An 11,138-nucleotide genomic window follows, 5' to 3' on the forward strand; every position below is an offset into this window, starting at 1 on the left:
TATGGTATAGAGACATAAGAAGTAGAAAGATTTAATTAAAAGTCCTCCCAAATAAGATTTAATTAGAAAAATATATTATTTATTTTGCATAGTGACAATATAAAATTTAATTAGAAAAATAGTTAAAGTATTCCCATATAGAATTTAATTAGATAAAAATCAAACTAATTTCACATTTATACTGCTTTACAAAAATAGGTTTAAAATAGTCTTATTTTTTATTTTCGTTCATGTATTTTTTTTTTTAATTTTTTTTGTTTTAGTTCCTAAAATTAAAATCTATATGAAAAATTTCATGTGGATTTTAATTTTAGGGATTAAAATCAAATAAAATTTAATATTTAAGGACTTTTTCAATAAAAAAAGACATCGAAACTAAAATGAAAAATAGACCAACTCACATAAATATAAATTAAAATATTATTTAAACAAAAAAAATGGTATAAAAAAAACAGGGTTGACAATTTACTTCATAACCTACACAAATTCAAGTCAAAGTAGATTTTTGTTTTTAAAAAGAAAATACCTAAACTTTTTTTAAACCTACTTAGCTAAAGATTAGACCACATATCATAACAAAAAAAAACTCTCTGACCTATCAGAACAACAAATTTAAATAAATAAGAATAACTTTATTATTATTGGATATATATATTATATTTTATACTTCGAATTAAAATATAAAAATTAAATTTAGATATCCTTATAAACTTGAGTTACAGTATGTCATAAATTATTTTTATAACTTCTCACAAATCTCATGTTTTTAGATAAATTTAGATAAATCTATAAACAAGCATTTAATTTCATTAATTTTTTAATTTGTTAGTTAAATATTAGATGAATTTCTTATTTATAATTATTCAAATAAAATAGACTTTTAAATAAACTAAGAGACTAATCAAACCTTCGAAAATGTCAAACTTAGATATAAAAATAAACATCTGACATACTGCAACTCAAACTTAAACTTTAAATATAAGTGTTAGGTATAGCTATAAACATAAGTGTTTCAACAAGTTAGTGAGAAACAACCACCAATCCTGTTAAAAAGAGACAAATGCAAGGTTGGTTGGTGAAAATGCAGAACATTCAATTCTCTAACCGGTCATACAAATAAAACAGATGTTAAGCAAAAACCTTGTTTCTTTTACATCATAATGATTCTCTATATTGCATTACAGACAATTTTCTCATTATCTTGTGTTTGGATCACTCAAGCATGGTCTTGGCAGCATCAATTAATATTGCTCTAAAATCATCCGCAGCTCGACCAAGCACTGTGTACCCTTCTTTGTCCTCTACATCCACATCTGCTCCATGCCTTATAAGAAGAAGAGCTACCTGTAAACCGAACAGACGATAGATATTTAGACCACGACAATCAATGGTGGATCCAAGACCCTAGGTTGTGTAAAATAGTGATTTCAGATATTCTAATGTCATGAGCTAAGTGTTACAAAAATTGATGCTTTGACACTTGTGATCAATTAACGGCATGTGTAACTTAGGCGTCAACGTAATCGACAAAAGCATGATAAGAAATATGATTTATATACCCTCTAAATTGAGCAGTGCACTAATGAGCATACCTCTTTGTTATAACAAACCACGGCATTCATTAGAGGAGTTTGACCAGCTCTATCAACAGCATCAACATCTGCTCCTTCTTCAATCAAATATTCACACAACTCAGAATTCCCGGTGCTAGCTGCCCGATGCAACGGAGTGCAACCAACCTGATCATATTACGATTTACAGGATACATGCTAATTATCGTAATGTCATCTTTAATAATGTTATTCTAATGAAAAATGGGGGAAATTGAAACCATAGTGTCCACAAATAATCAAATGAATTCATGCTGCTACCTTGTCCTTTAAATTAATCTTGGCATTATGAGAGATGAGTATTTCAGCAATGTTCATCCGACCTTTGCTGGCTGCGTAGTGTAAAGCAGTGCGTCCCCCGTTGTTTTTTATGTTAACATCAGCTCCTACCAAAAATGAAGAATAAGAACGGTCAAGAGGGTTGATGAATCTTTCTACCTATATAACACTAACGCTTCAAATTGAAGGTGTGCATGTGCCCAACACCGACACTTGTGATTGCATACAATTGCTTCTATTTTCTCAAATTATTACAAGTGCTTATGTGCCGGTGTTTGCGTTGTGTCATCAGGCGTGTCCATGTCGGTACTTCATTTATATATTGTAAATGAAATATGAAGGGTATAGGTTATTGGTATTGCATTTTATTACTAGATCAGTAAACCTTTAAAAGTTATGCAGCTTGCATATTCAATCGACTTACAAGAAAAACTAACAGTAAACAGCAGTTGAGAACCATAAAAACAGGAACGTGACACGAGACACAACAAAGGCTCACAAATATTACACTAGACAATAGGCCCTATTTCGACAATAAAAAAAACATAAGTGCTTATATATAAGTTATTTACTTACATAACCAAATATAACTGTTTTGACATAAGTTATAAGCTGTTTTCATGAGCTATACTGAAGAACTTAGGGAAATAAGTTAAAAATATTATATGGACATGTTATAGGCTGTTTTCATCGGCTCTTCCAAACAATCTGACAAGTGTTTACACCAATAGATAATCTCGAATAGACCCTCAAAGTATGTTTGAGAGTTAGGTTTTGGAGGACTAAGACTATATAAGTGTAGTCGATGGTGGTCCATGGCAATGAGCCAAAATCCCGCCATACCGGCTGTTTTGCGGCGCTGTTATAACGAATTATGCCCGCAATATCGGCCTATATTTATCATTTCGGCGAGAGCAAAAACCGCCATGGCGTATATTTGATAAGACTGAACATTCCCTAAATCTCTTAGAAGTTAATAAAGTAAATTAAAGAGAGACCTTTGTTCAACAAAGCCTCCACTATGTCCAAATTCCCAATGCTAGCAGCAGAATGAAGCGGTGCCCATCCTTCTTCATCACCACTATTTATCACCTCAGCCGATTCATCACAAGACAATAATATCTTCACCACCTGAAAAATTCTCATCCACAACTACAAAAATTAAAACAACAACATTCAATTAACTAACTAAAAGCCCCAATTTGGGGTTCTGATACAAATACAAAAAAGATTAAATTTTTATGAGATTGAATGAAAACGGAAGCGACCCATTTGAGGAAGGGGAAAGGGAACCTTGGAGTGACCAGAAGAAGCGGCGACATGGAGAAGAGAGCGAGCGTCTTCGTTTCTTAGAGAGAGTGATTTGGAGAGTGATTGAGGGGACAAAGATTCGAAGATTGAGGAATCTCCTTCTTCAGCTGCTTTGAATAGATCCTTCTCTTGTGTGTTTTCTTCTCTCTTTTCACTGTCTAGTTCCATTTTCATTTCCATGGACTTTACTTTGATTTGAACTTTCACAAAGAAACAATCCCTCCTCTTTTGGTTTGTCTTGTCGATCAAGGTATTTTTGTGTATGTGTGTGACCCTAAAATATTTTGCAGGGAGCAAAATAATAAACAAAAACAAAATCAAAAGGAAAATAAAAATATTTATAAATAGCAAAACCAAATAAAAAGTTATAAGGATTAGAACTAAAACGTGATATATTTACAAGAATCATTGTATATTTAAATCTAATATTTTTAATTACTTCACTACAAATATATTTAAAATTATTCTTTATGTTTTGTTTTGTTTTTTTTTTCTTCTAATTTTGTCACTTGAGTTTCATACATTATATACAATTTAATATTTTTTTATAGTATTTTATTTGATTTTGTCAGTGGAACTGCTGCACTTTGTGAAGCTTGAGAGAAGATGTCTAAGACATGTGTGAGAAGAGTTTTTATTATTATTGGAGAAGTTAGTTCAAAATCAAACTTAACACATTTCTTATATACAAATGTTGTGTGACTTGTAATACAAGTAACTGACCCAAATAACTACTAACTAACTAACCACATTTTAACTACCTTAAATGGATTAGCCAACAACGTACTCTCTTATAGTTCATTATAAGTATTATAACAAAACATCAAAACATCAAAAACAATTTAACTATTGAATTGAATCACTCATAACTTTTGCTTAAGAGTTGGAAATCTATCAACTTTCAATCTTTTGGTAAAGATGTCAGCCAGTTGAGATTCACTTGAACAATGTCTTACTTCAAGCTTTCCTTGAGTCACCTGATCCCTCAAGAAATGAAATCTAACTTCTATGTGTTTGCTCCTTCCATGAAGAATATGATTCCTTGTCAATTTGATAGTTGACCTATTATCCAATTGAAGAAAAAATGGTTTTCTAACTGTAACTTTTAATTCCTTCAGCATTGATTCAATTCAGATTGCTTTGCATGCTGCATAGGATCCTGCTATATATTCAGCTTTACATAAAGACAATGCCACAACAGGTTACTTCCTTGAGCACCATGAGATTGGTGCTCCAAAAATCTTGAAAAAATAGCATGTTGTACTCCTTATGTCATAGCTATCTACACACCAATCTGAGTTTGAATAGCATGTGGTTACTGCACCATCATCACCTGTGTTGCTAGGAAACAAGAGACTAAAATTCATTGTTCCATTTAGGTACCTTAGAATTCTCCTTGCAACTTTCATATGTGATACCTTTGGATCATCCATGTATCTCTGCTTATCAAGTCAAGTGCAAAGCCTACGTTAGGTATATTATTGCATATGTATCTTAATGAGCCTATTACCTGCTTAAAAAGGGTTGCATTGACCTTTTCCTCATCTCCATTCTTCTCAAGTTTCAAGCTTGCTTTAATAGGTGAAGCTGTAGGGCTAGATTCAAGCATGTTGAACCTCTTAAGAACTTCTTTAACATACTTCCTTTGATGCAGAATCATATTTCTTCCAATTCTTAGAAACTTCATGCCTAAGAAATAGGATATATCTCCCAAATTTAATATTTCAAATTCCTTCATCATCAGCTGCTTGAACTTGCCCATATTTTTAATATTGTTTCTTGTGACCAACAAATCATCAATATACAGACATATGGTTGTTATGTCACCTCCTTTGGACTACACAATACACCATATTCAAATATACATTAGGTAAAACCCAATTCCACCAAGTACGAGTCAATTTTCTTGTTTCATGCCCTTGGTATCTATTTGGGGCTATAGACGGCTTTGTGCAATCTATACGCCGTCTTTTATTTCCCTTCTTTCACAAAACCTAGAGGTTGTGTGACATGGACCTCTTCATCTAATGGTCCATTGAGAAATGCAGATTTCACATCAAGATTGTATGTCAACCAACTTTTCTTCCAAGCCAAGGCAACTACCAACCTAATTGTTTCCAATCTAGTAACTAAAGCATACACTTCTAAGTAGTCAATACCTGCTCTCTGCAAAATTCCTCTTGCTACTAGCAATACTAGAAAATATACCTTCGATGACACAATATTACAACAACCATTTTTGCTCCATCGTCATATCACATTTTGTACGCACGTGTCTTTTTATTTTATAAAGAAACATTTCATCATGGTTCCTTAAAACAAACTTGGTCATAGAGTTTGGATGACAAGCTTCGAGTTCCAACATAAACATTTTTCCTTTTCTTCAATAAAAATAAGCGTGTGTCCCTTCACATTTATTGTTATTTAAAAATTGAAAGTATAGCAACTACGGTTGTTTAGACCAATTGTGGTTATATGTTCAATATTTTACTACGGTTGAATATTGCGACCATTGTGAATTTTCCCCCCATAAAATTAAAAGATAATAGGTACTTCGTTTCGTTCATAACACACAAGGATGCCTTAGCGAACAAGACGATAATGATAGCGAAACCTTCACCATCTTCATTCATTTCTGAAAACGAATATCATTTATGGAAAGGAAATCGTCATCCTCTTCGAATTACAGTACGTTACCATTATGTCTCTCTAACGTGTTTGAATGTTTATGTTCTTCGTAAGGATTATTTACCATTATCTCTATATGGCGCTTCTGAATGTTTATGTTCTTCACTAGGATGTGTATATTTATATTGTCATGTGTATTGTTCATGTTTTCATGTTCATGTTTTATTCAGGTTTTATGAATATGCTTTAGGTTTTGGTGTTGGATATGTTTATGTTTTATTCATACATTATGATGCTTATGAATATGTTTATGTTTTGGTGTTGCCGTGTTCATATTTCATTCAGAAATTATCATATGCATATAATCATATTAGGATGTTGTGGGTGTAACATTAGGTTATCATTCACATTATTCTTTTGATATAAATTTCAAAATTTGTTATGGATCATAGTTGGATGAAAGCCTATAGATTAGGTCCGCTGTATGAGAAAGGAGTTCTTGAATACCTTGAATTTTTCAAAAAAATATTCCCGACAATAATGGTATTTTTTATTGTCCTTGTGTTGTTTGCGGGAATATCATAAAACGGTCAAAGAAAGAAATATTACATCACCTATGTTGTGATGGAATATGTCAAAATTATACAACATGGATGTGGCATGAGAAGTGGATAATAATCAAAATGCAACGTCACAGATGGATGAAGAAGTGATATGGATGATCGACTAGAAGATATGATTCGTGATATTGTAGAATCGTCTTATATGAAGCCCATATTTATGATACTTTACGTATTGACAAAGATGTGCCTTTATATAAGGGGTGCACGTTACATGAATGTATGTGTTGTTAAAATTGTTTAATCTGAAGGCAAAAGATGGGTGGTCGAATAAAAGTTTCACAAATTTGCTTGATTTGTTGAAACAAATGCTACCAGAAGATAACAATTTGTCGGATCCTTGTTATGAGGCAAAGAAGATATTGTGTCTAATGGATTTTGAGTATGTCAAAATACATGCATGCTCTAATGATTGCATATTATACATAAAATAATATAAAGAATTAGATCAATGTCCAGAATATGGTGAGTCCCGCTACAAGTTGAAGAACAACAATGGTGATGACATTGATAATGTTAGTAAGAAGCGTCCTCCGGCTAAAGTGTTATGGTACTTGCCAATAATTTCGAGGTCAAAGAGACTTTTTTCTAATGCAAATGACACAAAGAATACTAGATGGCATGTAGATGAAAGAAAATATGATGGAAACATTCACCATGCAACTGATTCTTTGCAATATAAGAAAATTGATTCACTGATTCCCGAATTTTTCCTTGAGCCAAGAAACCTTAGGCTCGGGCTTGCCACAGATGGAATGAACCTTTTTGGTAGTTTGAGCACCAACCATTCTTCGTGGCCTGTTCTTCTCACGATTTACAATCTATCTCCTTGGTTGTGCATGAAGCGCAAGTATATGATGTTAAATATGATTTATGGACCAAGACAACCTAGAAACGACATAGATGTTTATCTAAGTCTGTTAATTGAGGATTTAAAACTTTTTGTTAGACGATAGGCAACGATCTAGAGGGAGTAACCTGGATCAAATCGTCTAACCAAAATGCTATCAAAAAGCTCGGATATGCGTAATAGCAGTCATTGTATGATAATGAACACACATTTGATCAACAAACTTTCAACCACATCCAATTGAATGCAGTGCTAAAAGTAGAGACTATTTCCAATGATAAAACACACAAAAATACTATTGAGACAGATTATCGAACACCTTGTCTGCAATCGATTTTGTTTGAAATTTTTTATGGTTTTATTGATCTTCAAATACAATCATAATTTAATAGATTGTGATTAACTCAACAAAACCTATTTCAAATGGTTTTCAAAAGAATTAGCCAAACGTATTGGTTGCACAATCGATGAATCCAACCATAAACGTACTGGACTAGTCAAAATAACTCATGTCTTGAGATTTAAAAAACATCTCTTTTATCTCATTAAAAAGGTTCAACAACCTAAAAATTTAAAAACCTAAAAGGTCTATTAGAGCTATAACTCACGCAGTACTTGAAGTCTACTTAAAATGCATGACGAAAATAAAGCATGACACATAAATTATAAGTATTCTTAAGAGAGGAGAGTAAATATTAGTACTTACATAATTGATATGCAAGGAAAAAGAATTAGAAAGGTCTATCCGATGAACCAAGAGCTTTCGATGTGTTATCTACATATAGCACAAATTGCATTTATGCGGAAGTAAAAGGTGAAGTTACATCAGGTGGGAAGTACCCCACTTTATTATTGCACAATGTTGGGACTGGGAATCTATATAGATTTATTAACTTGGGAAAATACAAATTTTAGTACTCACCATGTAAGTCACATGCAAAGTAGTAAAATGGTAAAAAAATTCTACAAATATTTTTTTGTATGATTGTCTTAAAAGTTTAGCTCTTTGAGATGTTTCTTCATAGACGGAATAAATGAAAACAAGCACACCAACAAAACCTAAAGGGATAATATGGACTAGAAAAAGAACCTTCTTCAAAAATTTCGTTTTATCTTTTGGGATGTATTTCGAAAGACTCTAACTTCCTCTTAGAGCTATCATAACTCTTTAGTGTCTTGGTGAAGGTATTTCAACTTATGTAGGAAGTAATATGAAAAAGATAAGGCAAGGAATTTTCTGTAAAAATAAAATTATCTTAATACCCGGAGAGAATCAAATACTTTCACAAAATATTATTGCCACAATGAAACCATGTGGGGCTCCTCCATAGAAAGTTAGAGTTGGATGACGAAAGTAAGACATATGCGGTGGTTTCAGGCATGGATCCTTATAGATACGAAGGTTCAAATTGATTGATCATCATGATAGGGAAGAATTCACATTGGGTCAAACATTCACCTAAAGGTCAAAGACTCACCAAGTGAGAGACACACTACATATTCACCAAAAACCTTAAGGTGATATGTGTATGGATCCACTTACTTATAAAGTGCTCAACCTCCACTTTTCTAAGCAATGTGGGACTTATAATTTACACTTGTTTCTCAATAATATCCCCCCTCAAATGTGAGTCCATTCACTATACTCCCCCTCAAGAGGAAGATATTTCATCCACATACTTGTACCACCATTGAGAGACACCCTTATCTCGTCATGGACACTTCAACAGGACATGCCGCCTGACCATCACGTCAGGAAGACTTTCGACACAAGGAGTCGGTCCCTTACTTGAACCGGGCTTTAATACCACTAATTGGTCATCATGAGTGGGAAACATTCACATAGGGTCAAACATTCACATAAATATCAAAGACTCACCCAAATAAGTGAGAGAGACACCACATATTCACCAAAAACCTTAGGGTGATAGGTCTATGGGTCATCTTACTTATAAAGTGTTCAACCTCCATTTTTCTAAACAATGTGAGAATTAAAACTCACATTTGTTTCTCAATACAAATAACATTCATCCTAGTGCTTACAAATATTAAAGTTGACAATTTGTTCATATTCTTTCTTAACATTGGCTAAAACCTTGTCGACTCGTCAAATCATGTAAGTGAAGTTTTGAGGGTCCCATTTGAACTTGTAGTATTTCTCTAAGGCGGGTATCTCGACAATATGCTTGTCTTTTGAAATATTTGAAGACTTTGAATGTTGCAAATATGAGGTGTTAATCTTAGCCAAAATAGTTGTTCAAGTCCATATTGTATGAATAATACAATGTGTTGTACATGATATGCATGTTATAAAGGTATTTTCAATTTTTATGATGAAAAAAGACTAAAGCTAAAATGATCATAAGTATCATAAGAATAAAAGACACAAGTTATCAAAAATAAAAGTTGATTAATTTCTAATGCTGAGAGAAAAAATAAGTCAAGCCAAATTTCAAGATCAACATCGAAAGGAATTGAAGATGTGAAAATTCGCATGGTCTCGCGCTTTATTATTTTATCTTGTTTTGATCAATAGTGTATAAAATAAGCAAGTGTAACTCTTGATGTACTATGGAAATGCGTGCACACACACATGCGCACACATGTGTGCGCACATAAGTATTTTCAAATCTCTGTCTATTACAAAATCTCTTTAAAAAGAGCTTATGGCCCTTAGCTATTTGATTACAGGTATGTCCTGACCAATTAGGAAAGCAAAGTCTTGTTGTATAATCGGTTAGAGCTTGCATCTAATTGGTTAGGAGCGAGCCTGCATCCTAATAGATTAGGAACCCTATTAATCGATTAGAATGTGCTAATGACTTAAATATTTCATCATTCGCTAGGCCTAATTCATTGGTGTCACAGCCTAGTTGATTAGAAGCCAGTTTCAACCAATTTTTCTTCTATATAAAGAGTCTTTGCTCACTACCGAAACAAAAAAATTATTTTTTAAAACATTATCCTATTCTTTCACTCTCTTCCCAAAATCTATTTTTATTCAATATACATTGCTTTAATGTTGAAAAAGTGGCTTTGGAAGTTGTCATCGTCTAGTGTGTCAGATGCAAAGGGTTTGATTTCAAACTTGGAGCAATTGGACTGAAGATGGAGATTTGCACTTCGTTCGAATGGGATTTAGATTTGATTCAGTTAAATCGAGAATTGATGAATAATAAAATCACACATATTTTCACTATACCACATATATTTTTATTAATTGGTAATTCTACATAAATTTTTATTAATTGGTAATTCTACATAAGCTCCTAAATATTTTTCAATGGCAGAAAAAGATAAGAAAGGACGATTACTTGCTATAAGTTTGTTTGATCCAACCGCTGAAATTCATACAGCTATATTATGTAGTATTTTAACCTAAATTGTCTGCAACCAAAAAATCACTTTTAGCATTCAAGCATAATTGACTATCAGATTAAAACTGAATGGTTCTGATTTAAAACTAAAATTTTTAAAAAATATTAAATATATTTTTTCAAACCGTACAATCAAGATATACAAATAATAATATCTTGACAATAAATTTTGATGGTAGGAGATTCCATTTTGTAGTATTTCATTTTATTGAAATTAAAGACGTGAGATGACAATCAATAGGGATTGAGTAGAATACTAAAGTATTTGTCTTCATATGTACGTCTTGAAGTATCCGAGCCGAATCCATATCCGTGTGAGCATTAACATTTCTATTTGTATCCATACTCTATGAATATCTAAATATCGTTTGACATACTCATTTATTCTCATTTTTAATAAAAAATAATCTTAGCATTTTAAAATTTAATAACATTAAAAAAATTCAAAAATCTTATTGTTAAA

At 32.3% G+C, this 11,138-nt stretch overlaps 1 protein-coding gene across 2 annotated transcripts; it reads right to left on the reverse strand.

Moving 5' to 3' along the window:
- Positions 1 to 950: 950 nt before the first annotated feature.
- On the reverse strand, positions 951 to 3,514 carry LOC127119627 (uncharacterized). 2 transcript variants are annotated; one of them, XM_051049898.1, is made up of 5 exons: positions 3,183 to 3,514; positions 2,888 to 3,020; positions 1,872 to 1,996; positions 1,593 to 1,739; positions 951 to 1,344 (listed from the first exon to the last, which is right to left on the reverse strand). In XM_051049898.1, the coding sequence occupies exons 1-5, from the start codon at positions 3,378 to 3,380 to the stop codon at positions 1,213 to 1,215; spliced, it is 735 nt and encodes a 244-aa protein (XP_050905855.1). In that variant the 5' UTR covers positions 3,381 to 3,514; the 3' UTR covers positions 951 to 1,212. The 2 variants fall into 2 exon arrangements, with proteins under 2 accessions (XP_050905855.1, XP_050905854.1); XM_051049897.1 differs by having other exon boundaries at positions 2,888 to 3,041.
- Between the last annotated feature and the right edge of the window lie 7,624 nt (positions 3,515 to 11,138).

The sequence above is a fragment of the Lathyrus oleraceus genome, chromosome 2, assembly GCF_024323335.1.
Source record: "Lathyrus oleraceus cultivar Zhongwan6 chromosome 2, CAAS_Psat_ZW6_1.0, whole genome shotgun sequence".
Taxonomy (NCBI): Eukaryota; Viridiplantae; Streptophyta; class Magnoliopsida; order Fabales; family Fabaceae; genus Lathyrus; species Lathyrus oleraceus.